Genomic DNA, 17,279 nt, shown 5'->3' on the forward strand with positions numbered 1-17,279 from the left:
TACACAAAGCATGTATAGCAGTTCTAAGTAGTTTCTAATTTTTAACTGCTCAATTGCAATGCCCTTTGGTTGCACGGAATAAATATTTTCCTGATTCTGATTTTATTTGCTTTTGGTGTTGCCTGGTAGACACAAGAATCAGGATATTACTTGGAAGTAAATTTCATCAGTCATGGAAAGTTTTTTAATTACCAGAGTATTTCTTAGCAAAGTAGTGAGAACATGTCTCCCTCCTCCTTCACCAGCCTTTGAGTAAGGCTATGACACAAAATAGTGCACAAATTTTCATAACAACAACATTTGATTTATATACCACCCTTCAGGACAACTTAACACCCACTCAGAGCGGTTTACAAAGTACGTTGTTATTATCCCCACTACTGAGGTGAGTGGGGCTGAGAGAGCACCTAGAAGCTGTGACTGACCTGAGGTCACCCAGCTGGCTTCAAGTGGAGGAATGGGGAATCAAGCCCAGCTCTCCAGATTAGAGTCCTGCGCTCTTAACCCCTACACCAAACTGGCTCTCACATTCTCCAAAAGACTGAATGTTAAAAGAATACTTCCCTGCATTAAAAGTTCCCTTCAAGTTGAATTCGAGCATCACAGGAGATGGGGTGGGGAGGGTAGAATACTTCTCTGTGTGAAGTTTTCTACTTGCAATGGCCTTACCCTGCTCACTTCCTGAAATATGGTACAGGTATCATAATGGTGCTCAGAAGAGCCACATGTGATATGTCAAAGAGCCACGTGTGGCTCTTGAGCCACTGAGTAAGCATCATGGAACTACAGTTAACAAGGGTCTGGTTAGAAGACGTGGGATTCAGCAGCCTAGCTGAGAGTGAGCAGGTCTGTGGTCAGTGTCTGAACGGGTGATCTCCTAGGAATCTCCACTTTGAGTTCCATCATGGAGCAAACTCAATTAACAAATAATCACACCCCTTTCAAGTCTCTGAAAAAGCTACCATCCGACTCCAGAAAATCCCACCCCAAAAGAGACGCCACACAAAAGGTGCATACACAAACTATATAACTGACAGATGAAGTTTTCAAAACGTTCAGCCTAAAGCGGGCCTGTCCAGTTTGTGATCCCCTGTGCTACACGAAGCTCACAAGCCATGTACGGCAGCCAACTAGCAGTTGCTAAACCTGTTGATGCTTCCCCCCCCCCCACTATCTAAACGGGTACTCAAAAATAGGCAAGTTGTCAAGCACAGGGCAAGCCGTAGTCTGTGGCTGGTGGGTGGAATTCAGTTTGGCAGGTTACAAGTTGGACCGGCCTGTCTTAAGAGGGCAGCCCGAAAAGGCACAGATGTACGCCTCCTCATCTTTTTCAAGAGTTCCTGCATATCCTCCATCTTCTGTACTCCATACGAGGAGCATTAAAGCCGCCTGTGGGAGATTGAGATGTTTATAGCTGAAAAGTGTCACCCAGATAGTGAAGAGATTACACTTCTCTGTTGGTGAAGAGCCTTGATAAGCAGGATAGTGATTTTGCGCGAGGGGAAGATAATTCCGTCTAGAGCACATTCAAGGATACGGTTCCTATTAGCCAGCCTGCCCCCCCATGCTTTTTTTTATGCATCTTCGCAACCGCTGGGACAGATGACAGATTAAGATCATAAAAACCCCAGTCCATATTTTATTTCTCTGGAAAGATAATCAGGTATTAGAGGCATGGTCAAAGTTCCATCAGAAGCATAATTTTCCCCCGACAGCTGTGATCAGAATTGAACAGCCATTTTAGTCTGCAGATGGGCTATGATAACAGGCTTGAAGGAAAGCATCCTTGGATTTCATAAAGTGGCATTTTGATGTATAGGGAAGAGAGAAGAGCTCGAAAGAAAAGGGGAATTTGGATGCTCCCTACACATTTATACACTCTTATGGCTTACATTTTTCCATTTCAGGGCACCAACCAAATATGAAGAGGTTAAGGTTCACCATATTTTTTTAGTGCTTGCTGAAACACAAACGTCAATCAAACATAATCTCTAGTCAAATAAGATCTTCCAGAGACAATCTGAGCCTATCACTGGCATATTGCTGTTATATATTTTCTGGAAGTTGACGTTTGGGTTTTAGAGTTAGTGTTCAGAAAGCTGTGGGATGGACCCACAGGGCATCCCGGCATCCAAGCTTCTCCTGCAGCGGAGAATGTTAAGAACGCTTTCGGCTTGTTTACCTTTTCCATCGCACTGTTTGCCCGTGTGCTCCTGCCCGACATAGAAAACATGTACGAATTGGGCCTACAGGAGAACATTTATTTAGACAATTTCTATACACTGGCATTTATTTATATGTCACTTTTGTCCCCAATGGGGACCCAAAGCAGCTTAGAATATAGTTCTCCCATCCTTCATATTCTCACAACAACCACTTTGCAGGCTAGGTTAGTTGGAGAAAGAGTGACTGGCCCAAATTCATCCAGTGAGGTTCCATGGTGGAGTGGGGAGATTCAAACTCAGGTCTTTCAAGGATCCTAGACTGACACGCTATCATTTACCCCACCATGGCTCTCTATGCTGCCCTCCTATCTTCAAAAGATAATCAAAGCCATTCACAAGCCAATCATAAAGCAACATACAAACACTACTTTGAAAAAATCCACATAAAATCACTTTAAAATAGCACAGGATACAAATAATCAGCATCCACAATCAATCACTCCGAGGCCTTGCCGTTCAAATGTTTGCCGTTTTCTCTGGAAGGCCGGAAGAGATGGCATTAACCCTGCCTCTTTGGAGAGAGAGTTCCATAAAAGGCTTCTCATGGGTTCCTGCCAATCTCACCTCAGACACTGCAGGTCCCCTCAGGAAGATTTTAAGGATTGAGCAGGTAGACATGGGAGAAGGCAGCCCAACAGGTACCCCAGACTCAAACTGTTCAAAACCTGCACCTTAAATGGGACCTGGAAGCAAACTGCTCGCTGCCAATGCAGAGTAGACAATAATACAAGATTATACAACAACATGCACAGGCTTTGGCTTGCAATAAATGGACTTCACGCAATGGACATTTCTGCATAGAAAATAATTTGTAACACGCTACTGGTGCATGTTTTCTGTTTGGCATATAAGGGCTTAGGGCCAAACTAGGCATGAGGGTGTCCTCGTGGCCCCCATGAGAATGCCGCTGCCATTTTAAAGTCATTTTACAATGCTCTGAGGGTCCAATCCTGATCAGGCTTCCAGCATGGCAAGCTGAGGTGCTCTTCCCTCCCTCCCCGTGCCTGATCAAGTGCCAAAAGAGCCTCATGCACGGACACACTCCGTCGACGTTTTGGCACTTGAAAAGGTGTGTGTGGGGGGGGGGGGGAGAACTGGAGTACTGTACTGCAAGCCTGACCAGGATGAGGCCCTCCCAGCATTTTAAAATGCCTTTAAAATGGCTGCGGTGTCCTTGTGGCAGCCATGAGGATGTTGTCACGTTTGGTTTGGCCCTTAGAAGCAGTCGGCTGGATCCAGCAATATGGCAGCAGATCTTTCCTCTGTTCCCCTCTCCACAGCAGTCCCTTCTGGCCTCCAGAAAGTTTATTCAGGGGGTCATTGGACCCACATGGACTAGTGGTAGCCATGCATATTGGGAGGCTGCATCAGGGAAGGGGATGAAATCGGCCTTTCTGCCTCTTCTGTCAGCACAGCTCTGATAGAAAAGAAAGGAACGAACCATTTTGTTCCCTCCCTTTTCCCTACCACAGTCTCCCAACTACGTGGCTGTTAGTCCATGCAGGTCCCATAACCCTGGGAATAAACTTCCCCAGGGTCAGAAAAAACTGGAGTGGGAAGGGGACGTGGGAAACATCTGCCATCTTTGTGGTCTACGGATCGCTGGGTCCAATGCGATGCAGTGATTGACTGCAGCGTCCCTGCACAAAGATATGCTAAAAAAAGTTCCTGTACACAAACCGTCATGTCTAATCATCTTTATGTGGGCTCTACATTATGTTCAACAAAGATGTGCCCTCCCTGCAGGAATGTTGTACAGCGTGAGGCAGCCCCTAAGAGTATCACATTTCCTTTTGCACGTTCAACTTAACACAGCCACATTTTGAGGGAATAACCTTTAAATTTAAAATGCAAGCTTCCCACCTTACATGCTGCGTTAACCGGACTTGCAATTTAAATTTTTTTTTAAAAAGAGCCACCCAGTTGTTAAAAGTACCCTCGGAGAAACAAAGCAGAGCATTAACTGGAAACCCAGTTCTTCTGGCTACCAAAAACGTCTTGCTACAAATTGCATCATATACCTTTACTCCTGACTGTTGCTGAAAATCTTTTGTTGTCCTGTAATGCTAGCTTGTAAAACAGGTTCTTCAGAGGACAGAAGAGGCTAACATGGGGTCATTTTATATGTGGAAAGAATATGATTTTGGACACTCCCCTTAATAAGCCTGACAGGTGGATAAGATTCGGCAAAGCAGGCTCCAAGCCTGTTAGCTGAGGAGCGAAGTCGAGAGAAGTTTCTTTAACGAAGCAGTGGCCACAGTACACAAAGTAATATTAAAGATCTTCACACTCTTCACATCCACTGCAACTCTCTGGGGAAGCATAGATGTTCTGTAGGCAGTTTCCCCCTTATCATAGCAGCTGAGGCATTCCAACTCCAAACCCCCTACAATCCAAACACAGGAGAATGGCCCTGAAAGGGGATGCATTTCTCCTGCAAGACAGTCATGGGAGAATGTTAATCACATTCTTAGCTCATTCTTACTAACAGGGAGAGGATCTTTTAGAGGAGGCTGAAGTAGTAGGAAACCTAAGTGCGAGCGATCATAACATCTTAGATCATGGCCTCTGGATCCATGTCATCTTAGGGTTTACAATTGTCAGAAGGGTGATTAGAGGGAGGAGTTGGGGCATGTACCCTGGATTTTAGGAAAACAAATTTTAAGAATCTCAGGGAAGCAGGGCTTTTTTCAGAGGGAACACGGTGGAACGTAGTTCCGGCACCTCTTGAAAATACTAGGCAATACTGCTTGAAAATAATATTATTTCAAAGAAACCCATGTGTTTCTTCCTCTTTTCCCTTTTGAGAGTTCCGCCACCTCTTTTCCCAGAAAAAAAACCCTGTAGGGGAGCATTGGGTGGTATCCCAGGGAGCAAAATGCTCCAAGGGAAAGAGGTTCAGGACAGGTGGGATTTTTTAAAATGTGAGCTTCCGAAGGCACAGTAGCAGTCCATTCTTATGCAGAAGAAGAAGGGAAGACACTGTAAGAAACCAGACTGACTTCATGGGTTTAAGAAACAAAGTTATGTTAACCCCGCCGCCCCCCCCCCCGCCCCCCAAAACACGAAGACTCTGTTATGTGTAAATGCAGGGCTTTTTTCTGGGAAAAGAGGTGGTGGAACTCAGTGGGTTGCCCTCAGCAAAAATGGTCACATGGTTGGCGGCCCTGCCAATCTCAACTCCCCTCTGTCTGGAGATCAGGGAGCGGGGCCACCAGCCATGTGACCATTTTCAAGAGGTGCCGGAACTCCGTTCCCCCGCTTTCCTGCTGAAAAAAAGCCCTGTGTAAATGAAGTCTCAGCCGCAAATTTTCAGAGCAAAAGAGGGTTTTCTAAGAAAATCGAATATCCTTTGAATGGTGCCACCAGTGATTCTTAACAAGGGGCATATGACTCAAGAGGATGATCTAAAAATGTTGGTGGGTGTTCAGAACTTGAGAGGTTATTTGGGATTGAAGCAGCCTCGGCTCTCCACTCGGAATGGCTTCCAACAGCCAGTGCAGCAGAGTCATTTTACATTGCCCTCCACATGTTGAGGATGAAACCCCTAGATTTCCGCCCCAAGCCCTTAAAAGTGGAAAACTGGAATCAAACCTAATGTTAAGGATTCGCTGGACAGCCACCAGGCACTAGGGTCTTCTTGAATGTACGCTGGAAACATCTGCAGTATATGCAGAAATCATAAAGATGCCTATATCAATAAAGATGCCTCGCTTACAGAACTGTTTTTATATCCTAATTTTTTAGTGGCAGCTTGGGAGGCATTCATTGATAATGCTGCGTACTTGGTAGGCGGTAGAGGATCAAAGGTTAAGAACCACAGTCTTAACAGTTCCTTTTAAACTGCAGTTTGCCATTAATCAAAGCGGTTGCTTCCCCTTTGCTATTATGTTGGCATTAATTTGTACCTCATTGCTTTCTCCTTCCCAGAACAATTCCAACCAAACAGAAATCACCTCGAGGACAAGATGTCCCCAACCCCAGAGAGCTATGCAATGATGTTGTGAAGCCAATTCAGAGTTAGGGTACTGCTTCAGTGATCTCACCCTAAATGTGCAACTGCACAGCTAATCAGAGTTGGCTACATGATGACCTCTTGGAGCCAATTCAGAGTGAAGCGAGAGAGAAATAAGTGTACCCAAGGGATGCACACGCATGTGTAAAGCAGTCCGGATTCAAGGTACAATGCCAACTCAGAACATAAGAGGTCTTTTCCTTACCTGCAGAGTTCTGTTCCAACATTCACAAGCTCTTGGCTGGAAAGATGAGCCCCGGTTTTGCGGAGCAAGGAAATCACATCTGGATGCCTTTAAGACAAGAGGGGGAAACAGTTTTATTCTCAACCAGGTAACTTTTGGGAGACTTCTGCCCCATATGAACAAGGATTCATCTGCAAACCTTTGATAAACTGGATCTGGGATCTATTTCTCACACCGTGCTTCTCCTTTACCAAACAGCACCTTTAAGTCATACCTGTGGTGAAAGCTACGTATCAGTGCATGCTTGCCAATCAAACATAGATGTTATGAACCTCTTATCAACACTCCCATGTTTCAGACCCACACAGACTTAAGCTACATCCCAAACGTTCCCAATTTTCTTATTCAGCTGAAACAATGAGGAGGGAGAGCTTGCCCCTCACTGCTGATTTGTCTGCGGACTTAGAAATCACAAAAATGGAAAAGGCATAACGGTTCAAAACCAGCCTCTCCTTTAGGTAAGCAGAACGTCTCATGCGCACGCAAGACAGGCAACAAATTCTTCTGACCTTCACATTGCATCTTTCCCTGTGTCTAATGACTTCTCAGTCCTTAGAAGCAGCTTTCGGGTGTAGCACAGAAGGTTGTATCAGGAAGGTGGGAGAAATAAACTTCACGAGCAGTACTCCACTGGGTACTCTGACCCAACGACTTCTGAGTTTTTCTAATTTTATAGCAAATTTCAGTATTTAAGAAGATAGTCCTAGAATTATGCTCTGTTTCAGCATTTCTTCAACTCTGTATTGGATTTTTGCTAATGCTATGTCTTTGTAAACTTGCATTTATTTACTCTATGGCATTGTTTACTGAAATGTCCTTGATATTGACTACACTAATCTCACACTATGTAATCTGCTTTGAGTCTCAGTGAGAAAGGCATACTATAAATGACATAAATTAAAAAAAATAATCAAGGGATGATCCACACTGTATATAGGTAGGACATTGGCTACTGCTCCACAACATTTCTCGCAATGAGAGGGGAGACATATATCTACAAATGCACTAGGATACCCATTTGATACGCTCTGCAAAGGTTAGAAAAATCAAGGTTCCCACTGCAGGTTCTCCATTTCTTTAAGAACTATTTCTCCTTCAAACAGTAGTATTCACTCAAAAGCATGTAGCTGACTACATGACAAAAAGAATTCAGTGTTGATAAAGGCAAGATGATGCACAGCGGAACAGTAATAAAAACAGTGTTTCATACAGTAATAAACACAGTGTTTCATACATGAACTGTTGTTCATCTAGGTCGTCTGTGCAGTAACATATGGGGACTGCGCACGCGCAGGCCTGCTGATCTCGGAGATTTTTATAGCTCTGAGCCACTAGGGGGCGCCCCAGCCTCCCAGCGCGCATGCGCGGCCGTCTTTTCCCGCCGAAAAACGGCTCCTAAGAGGCGGGGCGCCCCCGACGTCCCCTCAGATCCTCTTCCGCCGCCGACTGCAAGGTAAATACCAAGAGAATTAGCGGGTAAGGAGGGAGGGTATGTGTTACTGCACGGAAGACCTAGATGAACAACAGTTACAGGTATGAAACACTGTTTTTCATCGGCGGTCTTCCTGTGCAGTCCCACATGGGAGATTACATAGCCAAATACCTGGGTGGTAGGCGCAGAGGAATCATGACAGGAATATTGATTGTAGGACCGCTGTACACACTGCAGACTCTTTCCTGTCCAAGACGTCCAACGCATAATGTTTCACGAACATGTCAGCAGACGCCCAAGTCGCCGCTTTGCAGATATCTTGCAACGGAACAGCTCTCAGGAGGGCAGCCGAGGACGCCTGAGACCTGGTGGAGTAAGCATGAACCTCCAAAGGACAAGGCAGGTTAGCACCCTTGTAACTCAACAAAATAGCCTGTACCACCCAACGGGCCAGGGTCTGAGAGTTAGCCCCCCTTCCCTTCTTGGGGCCCGCAAAACAATCAAAAAGGTGAGAATCTTTCCTGAAAGGTTTAACCCTACCTAAATAGAAAAGGAGAGCTCTCCGTTCATCTAACGTATGAAGAGACCTCTCTGCTTCCGAGGTAAACTCTTTAAAGAAAACAGGCAACGAGATCTCCTGTGTCAAATGAAATTTCGAGATCACTTTAGGTAGGAACTCAATCTTAGTACGAAGGACCACCTTATCCTGATGAATACTCAGAAAAGGAGGGTCACAGGAGAGGGCAGCTAACTCACCCATCTGTCTAGCAGACGTAATAGCTACTAAAAAGGCTACCTTGAAGGATAATAAATTCAAGGGGCAAGATGCCAACGGTTCAAAAGGTCTAGAAAGGAGTCGTGTCAGCACTAACGGCAGCGACCACTGGGGAACCAATACCCTAATTGGGGGAAACAAATTATTAAGTCCCTTCAAAAACAGCTTAGAAGTGTAATGGGAAAAAACTGTCTTTCGGTCAATAGGAGGGTGGAAAGCCGAAATAGCGGCCAAGTACACCTTAACGGAAGAATTAGCCAATCCGGATTGCTTAAGACCCCAAAGAAAATCCAAAACCTCAACGAGGGACGAAGCTGAAGGGTCAACCCCTCTGTCCCTACACCAAACAGAAAATTTGTTCCATTTCAGAGAGTAGGACTGTCTGGTGGACAACCGACGGGCATTCTGGAGGACGTTCATCACCTCCGCCGAAAACCCTAGTCCTGGAGGATCAACCATGCCGTCAGTCTGAGTGAATGTACTTTGTGATGAAGCACTCCTCGAAATGACAGGAGATCTGGACAGTCCGGGAGATGACGCATCTGATTGTGCAGTCTCATAAGGGCATGGAACCATGGCTGCCTCGGCCAATACGGAGCGATCAGGATTGCTGACGCTTTGTCCATCTGGATCTTGGATATTACCCTGGTCAACAGGGGAACCGGGGGGAACATGTAGAGAAGGGGACCTGACCAACTCAACTGAAAAGCGTCCCCAAGAGACTCGAGGCCGACACCTCCTCTGGAACAATACTGGGGAATCTTGTACTTCTCTTCCGAGGCGAAGAGGTCTAACTCTGGGGTCCCCCAGTCTGTAAAAATAGGACGTAAATATTTAACGTGAAGGGACCACTCATGCGTGTCCGCTGCCAGCCTACTAAGATGATCAGCGGTAACGTTCGCCTCCCCTGGGATATGGACAGCTATTAGCCAAACCGAGTGAACTATCACCCACTCCCAAATCTTCACAGCTTCCTCGCATAGGGGCCTAGATAATGTACCTCCCTGTTTATTCAAATAAAACATGGTTGTGGTGTTGTCAGTCAAAATCTGAACAGTCTTGTTGCATACCATCTCAGAAAAAGAAACCAAGGCATAATAAACTGCCCTTAATTCAAGGAGATTGATGTGTTCCTCACACTCAGAGTCATCCCACAGCCCGTGGGCATAGGACCCTAGGCAATGGGCACCCCATCCCAAGTTAGAAGCATCAGTAGTAATTGTAAGGTCAGGCTGTCTGTACCCAAAGCCTACCCCCTCGAAAAGGTTAGAGTCATGCAACCACCAGTCTAAAGAAGACAGAACTGTACAAGGGATACTCCGTTTCTTGCGTTGAGAGTCCCTTTCTAGACTAAAGGTTCTAGAGAACCACCCCTGAAGCGGTCTCATACGTAACCTTGCTAAGGGTACCACTGCCGTAGTAGCAGCCATGTAGCCCAAAAGGACTTGAACAAGCCTGGCAGGTTGAAATCTACATCCCTTGAATTTTCTAATAAGGACCTTCAGTTTACTCGCCCTGTCTGGGGGCAAGAAGCCAGCATTTTGGTTCCCATCTATGATGGCACCAAAAAATTGAATAACCTTGGTAGGGGTGAGCGACGATTTCTTCAAATTCACAAATAGCCCCAACCGTAAGCAAGCAGCCAGAGTAATAGTAATCTGGCGTGAAACATCATCTGCAGATTGCCCAACTATGAGCCAATCATCTAAGTATGGAAAAATACAGCAACCCTGTGTTCTGAGGTAGGCGATTGCCACTGCCACACACTTAGTGAACACCCTAGGGGCTGTGGATAACCCAAATGGGAGGACATGGTATTGGAACACTTGAGTGCCATAAATAAAACGAAGAAATTTCCTATGTTCAGGAAATATAGAAATATGAAAATACGCGTCCTTTAAATCCAGTACCCCAAACCAGGAATTCGGGGGCAATAAGGACAGCACCATCTGTAGTGTGGTCATCTTAAATCTCCAAACCCTGATGGATTTATTCCATTTTCGGAGATCCAAAATGGGGCGAAGACCCCCATCCTTTTTGTCTACTACGAAAAGGTTAGAGTAGAACCCCAGGGAGGAGGGGGTAGAGGGAACTTCCTCGATAGCCCCTTTCAAAAGTAAGGCAGACAACTCCGAGACCACCCCAGGCTGGGGTGACAACGAGGAGAAAACAGGGAGCGAGAGACTAGGGTAATGAACAAATTCAACTTTATATCCAAACTTAACTATGTCCAAAACCCAAATATCTGATGTGATTTCACACCACTCATCAAAAAAGGTAAACAGCCTGTCCCCAAAAAAGGGTTCAGGACCCTGTAATTGTCAGAATTGCTTCTGAGTAAGTCCCGACTCCTTGGCTTGATGCTGAGGGGTGTTATGTCGGGTCTTGCGCCCTTGTTTCTTTCTCTGGAACGAGAGTTGTGGGCTATATTGCCGCTGCTGTTGGGAACCGTAGCCATAACAAGGTTGATATCGGTGTTGACGATACCTGGGATACGGCTTGAATTGCGGACGACCGGGCTGTTGCTGTGTTACGCCATACGAACGCGCAGTAAGCCTGTCTTTACGTTTCTTCGACAAGTACTCGTCCGTCTTGTCTGAGAACAGGTTCTGACCCTCAAAGGGTAGGTCTTCTACCTTGGCACGCATCTCCTTAGGTAAAGCCGTGGTCCTCAGCCAGGCAAACCTCCGCAGCACGAGAGAGGACAATAGTGCCCTAGCAGATGAGTCAGCCATATTTCGACTAACCGTAATTTGGTGTCGTGATAACCGAACAGCTTCCTCTTGGATAACTCAGAGGAAGATTCGCTGATCTTCAGGCAACTGAGGGAGAAACGTAGCCACTTTCGTCCAAAGAAGAAGTTGGTAGGCAGACATCATAGCGGCATAATTGGCTATCTTAATGCCAAAAGCAGAAGATGAGTAGACCTTTCTGGCCAAAGAATCAACTTTTCTACTGTCCTTATCGGATGGAACAGATAGGGATCCTTGCTTGAGTTTTGCCTGCATATCTTCTGTAACCAAAGAAGAAGGGGGAGGATGTGCGGATAAGAAAGGACACTGTTCATCCTTAACTCGATAAAGGTTTTCAACCTTCTTGTTGGTTGCCGGGGTCGAGGCGGGTTTCAGGTTAAGCCCCGAGAGTAACTCCACAAAACCTTCAATCATGGGAAAGGCAATAGTTGGAGTCGACCCTGAATACATGTGCTTCAGAATCTTGTCTTTCGAACGTGGTTCCGAGGAGACCACCTCGATTTCAAGTGCTTTCGCCATTCTCTGTAACAACTCATTGTAAGCGCGGAAATCTTCTGTAGGTGAAGCTTCCTCCGATGAGCCAATGGTTCCGTCAGGCGACTCAGATGGCGAGTCATATTTATCACAGGTAAGGTACTCATCATATTTGGTGTCATAATACCTCGGGGTCCGCCTGGAACCCTCCACTGATGCAGCCCGTAAGAAGGGAGAGCGCGAGCGGCGACTCGGTTCCCGGTCGGAACCGAAGGAATCCTCCCGATAACAACGGATCGAATAAGGACTGTATCTGTCAGAGCGCTTAGATGAATGACCTCTGTCAGAACGGGAAGACCGCGAAGACCAGGAACCACGGGAAGGTGAACGAGGCACCCCTGAAGAAGTCGGAGGTCTATCCACCATAATAACATCAGATTCTCGAGACCTGGTAGACCCCGGCGTTCTCTTTGGGGAAGCCGCATCTCCAGAACCACGGGAGTCGGGTCCGAGGAGTTGTTCTTGCTGTACCCGTTGAGGGGCAATCACACTCTCCAAGACTTGTTTGTCAGACTTGGATGACAGGTGTTTCCTCTTTTTTTTCTTCTTCTTTTCTGAGATAGAAGGGGTCCGAGGCTAGCGGACGGTCCGACACCGAGCCACTGCGGGATGTCCTCGGTTCCAATAGGACTAATGGGCCCCCTCTCTTCGAAGAGGTTGCCGCTTTGGACCCCGAAGGTTCCGATGCTGGCCTCGACTCCAAGGTCGGATCCGAAGAAGTCGGGATCGTCGGTGCCGACGTGGTCCGAACCATCCGTTTCGGGCTCGGGTGGCTGGGCGTCGGAGAACGGGGCGACTTCTCCAAAGACTTTGAAGCAGGGGTAGAAGCTCTCTCGGGCGCGGGTGACTTGCCCTGAGTAGAAGGGTCGGTCGCAGCCATAGCACACCGCCACAAATAAGCCTGGAGTCTTCCCGAATGTTCTGCCCTGGCCTTCGGGGTGAAGGTGCGGCAGTGTTTACAGACCTGCGGATTGTGTGACTCTCCAAGGCAGTAGAGGCACTCCGAATGACCATCAGACTTGGTCATTTTACGGTCACAGGTCGTACAACGTTTGAATAGCGCAGTATCTGACATTTTCCTTCCAACGAAGTACCGAAGCAGAGCTAACAAGAACCTCTTCAGTCGGCGGCAAAAGAGGAACTGAGGGGATGTCGGGGGCGCCCCGCCTCTTAGGAGCTGTTTTTCGGCGGGAAAAGACGGCTGCGCATGCGCGCTGGGAGGCTGGGGCGCCCCCTAGTGGCTCAGAGCTATAAAAATCTCCGAGATCGGCAGGCCTGCGCGTGCGCAGTCCCCATGTAGGACTGTACAGGAAGACCGCCGATGAACATATAATAACTTTCTATTTATATACCGCCTTACAGGACAACTTAATGCCCACTCAGAGCAGTTTCCAAAGTATATTATCGTTATCCTCACAACAATTATCTTGTGAGGTGGGTGGGGCTGAGAGAGCTCTGAGAAGCTGTGACTGACCCAAGGTCACCCAGCTGGCTTCAAGCAGAGGAGTGGGGAATCAAACCCGGTTCTCCCAGATAAGAGTCCTGCCGCTCTTAACCACTACCCAACCAAACAGAAAAGCGGGCGGGTTCCACCCTAAGTCAAACCAAAACGCTAAAGTATAGGAACCCAAGGGTCACACTACAAGGTGTGCTAATTAATTTCTATATATTCAGTGCAATTTGACAAATATATACAGTGAATACAATGAATAATGGTTGTTGTGGGTTTTCCGGGCTGTATTGCCGTGGTCTTAGCATTGTAGTTCCTGACGTTTCGCCAGCAGCTGTGGCTGGCATCTTCAGAGGTGTAGCACCAAAAGACAGAGATCTCTCAGAGATCTCTGTCTTTTGGTGCTACACCTCTGAAGATGCCAGCCACAGCTGCTGGCGAAACGTCAGGAACTACAATGCCAAGACCACGGCAATACAGCCCGGAAAACCCACAACAACCATCGTTCTCCGGCCGTGAAAGCCTTCGACAATACATCAATACAATGAATATATAAATATATAACACAATTATACAGTAATTCCGTCCATTTGTTATCCAGGTAGATATACAGTCCTTCCATAAACAGTGCAATAATTCTCATGAAGGAAGTATTTTATCAAAGCCCAATGGCTATTGTGGCAAAAAGTCAGAAAGTCAATCCTTGCTCTTTCCTCCTGACAGCGTATTTGTCCCAAGCACAATGGCTCTTGAGGCTAAAAATCGCCTTTAAATAGACCAGGAGATTGGCCAGGAAATTGGCAACGAGCTTGCCAGCTTCTTACTATGCTCGAAAACAAAACTGCCAGTGCCCTTGTATACAGCTACAGTACGGCCGCATTTGGAATACGGTGTGCAGTTCTGTTTGCCATACCTCAAAAAGGACATTGCAGAGCTGGAAAAACTATGGAAGAGGGCAACTAAGATGATTAAGGGGTTGTAGCACCTTTCCTATGAGGAAAGGCTCAGGAGTCTAGCACTCTTCAGAAAAAAAGGGGAATGGGATAGAGGTTCATAAAATCATGCACAGGGTGGACAAAGTGAATCAAGGGAGAGCTCTTTCTCCCTCTCCCTAATACTAGAAATCGGAGGCACCCAATGAAGTTGATGGTCAATAGGTTCAGGAGAGGCAAAAGGAAATACTTCTTTGCACAACACGTAATTAAATGGTGAGCCAAGGCGAGTAAAGGGAACCTGCTTATGCAGAGGAAGCAAACCTCTAAACCAGGAGGCAACATCAGGAGGAGGCCTTGGCTGCTCTGTCCTGTTTGTTGGCCCTCCTGGGCAACTGGCTGTCCCCTCTGTGAAACAGAATGCTGGACTGCTCTGATCCCGCAGGGCTCTTCTTAGCACTAGAAAAACTCACCTGAGAGCTGGCTTAATACTGTAAGGAGCATGGACTGTGACTAGAGATGGGCACGATCCGAATTACGATCCAAAAAAACCCACGATAATGGCGATCACGCGATCGTGACTCAGCGGATCGTGATCGGCCATGGCCAACGATCCAGCGATTGAGAGGGGGGCTGGATCGGGGCTGGATCGTGCTCAGATCGGGAAGCCAGACACTCAGGTGCCAGTAATCTATTCCCGGGGCAACAGAGCCAGGGGAATGCCTGAGCTGTGTTTCCCCTCCTTCTGTCGCCCTGGAAACCCGAATGGAAGCCCAGCTTTCCTTGATCAGCAGGGCTTCCTTCCAACCATGGAGCAGCAAAGCAGTCACCAGTTGGGAGAAGACACCCAGGGGAGGGAGGGGGAAGGGGGTGTTCTGTAGCCATGGGCACTCCAATCTCATCCCTGCAAACCCTGATAGGCAGCTCTGAGGGCCAAACACAGAAGGTCAAACACAAACACAGATGCCGCCGGCATCACCCACCGTTCTTTTCTCACCAGCGCGCTCCCTTTTGACCTGGCGGGTGGGCACATGGGGGGTGCCACTGACAAGCGGCCAGGCCCCCTGCCCCCTGAGGGGAGGCGGCTCGTCGCCGTCTCCCCATGCCCGGTGGCCGCCACCAACACTCACCTTCCCACATAGCTGGGAATAGCAGCACGCCCCGCTTTGGCCTCCACGATCCACAATCCACGGATCGGGAATGGGAGATGATCAGTGTGGATTGTTTAGTCGGGATTGTCACCGGCACCGATCCACGATCAGCTGGATCAGCAATTTTTTTTGGATCGTGGCCATCTTTAACTGTGATCCAGAAGATTTTTTGTTCAGGTTTGACCTTGGCTATGAACTCACTGAGTTGGATCTGGTGGGAAAGTGCAAGGAAAGAGCTGGCAGGACAGAACTTTCCCCACCTGTTGCATCCCCCAACAGTGTGTTTGCCCTAAAATCCTTCCTCTGTAATGTAACGACTGAGACACTGGCCTGGAAACACCCAAAGGGCAATACTAAGGAGCTGCCTCCCTATTCCAGCCTGGATGGAGAGCCGCTGGGGGTCCCAGGAAAGAGGGCAGCGTATTTTGTTTGCAGGCACTGAAAAACAATGCATCTGCAAATCCATGTACATGAAAACAATAAACGTGGAAATGTGCATTAAAACTTAACAAAAACGTTGTGGTCAGAATGTTGATTGGAGTGGGTTCCAGGGGCCACACTACACCAGTCTTGTTCCATCTACACTGGCTCCCAGTTTGCTTCCCAGCTCAAATGAAGGTGGTGGTATTGACCTGTAAAGCCCTATATGGCTTGGGGTCAACATACCTAAAGGACCACCTTCTCCCATATGAACCTACCTGTCCACTCTGGCCGTCTTCAGAGGCCTTGCTTTGGGTGCCTCCGTCAACTGAGACTAGACTGGTAGCAACTCAAGAAAGGGCCTTTTTGGTCATGGGTCCAGGACTTTGGTGCTCCCTCCCCAGAGAGGTTTGTCTGTCTCCCTCTGCTGTTGCCTTCCACCAACAGGTGAAGATATTTTCTTTTGTTTTGTTTAGCGTACCCCCAATAACTGGTTTTGGTGCTGTGTGTGTTATGTTGTATTTATGGGTTTTTTAAAACTGACCTACTGTTCTAAGTGTATTTTAAATGCTTTCTTAAATGTTGAAATGTTTTACTGTTCACTGCCCTGGGGTCCCTATTTAGGAAGAAAGGCAACGTATAAACATGTTAAATCAATAAATTGCAGAGGGCCAAAAACTCAGGGCTGATACCGAAAGCATTCAGAGCTCTGATTGCTCAGAGAAAACCCAGAGAGTTCAGAGGCCAGGGGAAAAGAAGGCAAAACCAAGCCACGCCACCTCCGTCTCCAAATGCTCAAAACTCAAGGGCTATAGAAATGGTGGAAGAAGCTTGCCCTGCGAATAGCTTCTACGCTTCCCTGGAGTGGACGTTCTTGTAACGTTGTGAGCGCTTTTCAATGGGTTTCCATGGGCAAAAAAAGCGAACGCGTGTTAAGTTTTAAAGGGACGGGGGCTGCAGCTGCCTTTCCCAGTCATTTAATGCAGCACAGGTGTCACCCACACCCTAAACTTGAAGGGCCTCATTCTTTGAATGGGAGAAGACACTCCACTGACCTCTGACACCAGCCCTTACACACTTCAAAAGGGAGAGCGGCTGCACCATATTTCAGAAGAAACAGGGATGACTGCAGGGGCGCAAAGTCAGGACAAGAGGCGGCTTTTCTCCCAGGCCCTCTAAAATTAATATACTCGTAAATGAGAGAAAGCTCTGCCACCTCGCTTCTTTATGCAGAGGTGTGAGTAACTGTATGCTGCTTAAATGCACTAAGAGGGGAGCCTTTTTCTGTGCCGGCCAGGGCTTTTTGGGGGGGGAACGCGGGGGAACGGAGTTCCGGAACCTCTTGAAA

General features: G+C 47.3%; 1 protein-coding gene across 3 annotated transcripts in view; it reads right to left on the minus strand.

Moving 5' to 3' along the window:
- ASPG (asparaginase) overlaps window positions 1–17,279 on the minus strand; it is a 97,028-nt gene that overhangs the window by 14,589 nt on the left and 65,160 nt on the right. For 2 of the 3 annotated variants that reach the window (XM_054970212.1, XM_054970214.1), the window contains exon 13: window positions 6,446–6,532. In XM_054970212.1, coding sequence (XP_054826187.1) covers window positions 6,446–6,532 — 87 coding nt within the window. Of the gene's footprint in view, window positions 1–6,445; window positions 6,533–6,623; window positions 6,699–17,279 lie in introns of those variants that run through there. The other variant, XM_054970215.1, reaches the window with a different exon arrangement.

Source organism: Eublepharis macularius, chromosome 2, assembly GCF_028583425.1.
Source record: "Eublepharis macularius isolate TG4126 chromosome 2, MPM_Emac_v1.0, whole genome shotgun sequence".
Lineage (NCBI taxonomy): Eukaryota > Metazoa > Chordata > Lepidosauria > Squamata > Eublepharidae > Eublepharis > Eublepharis macularius.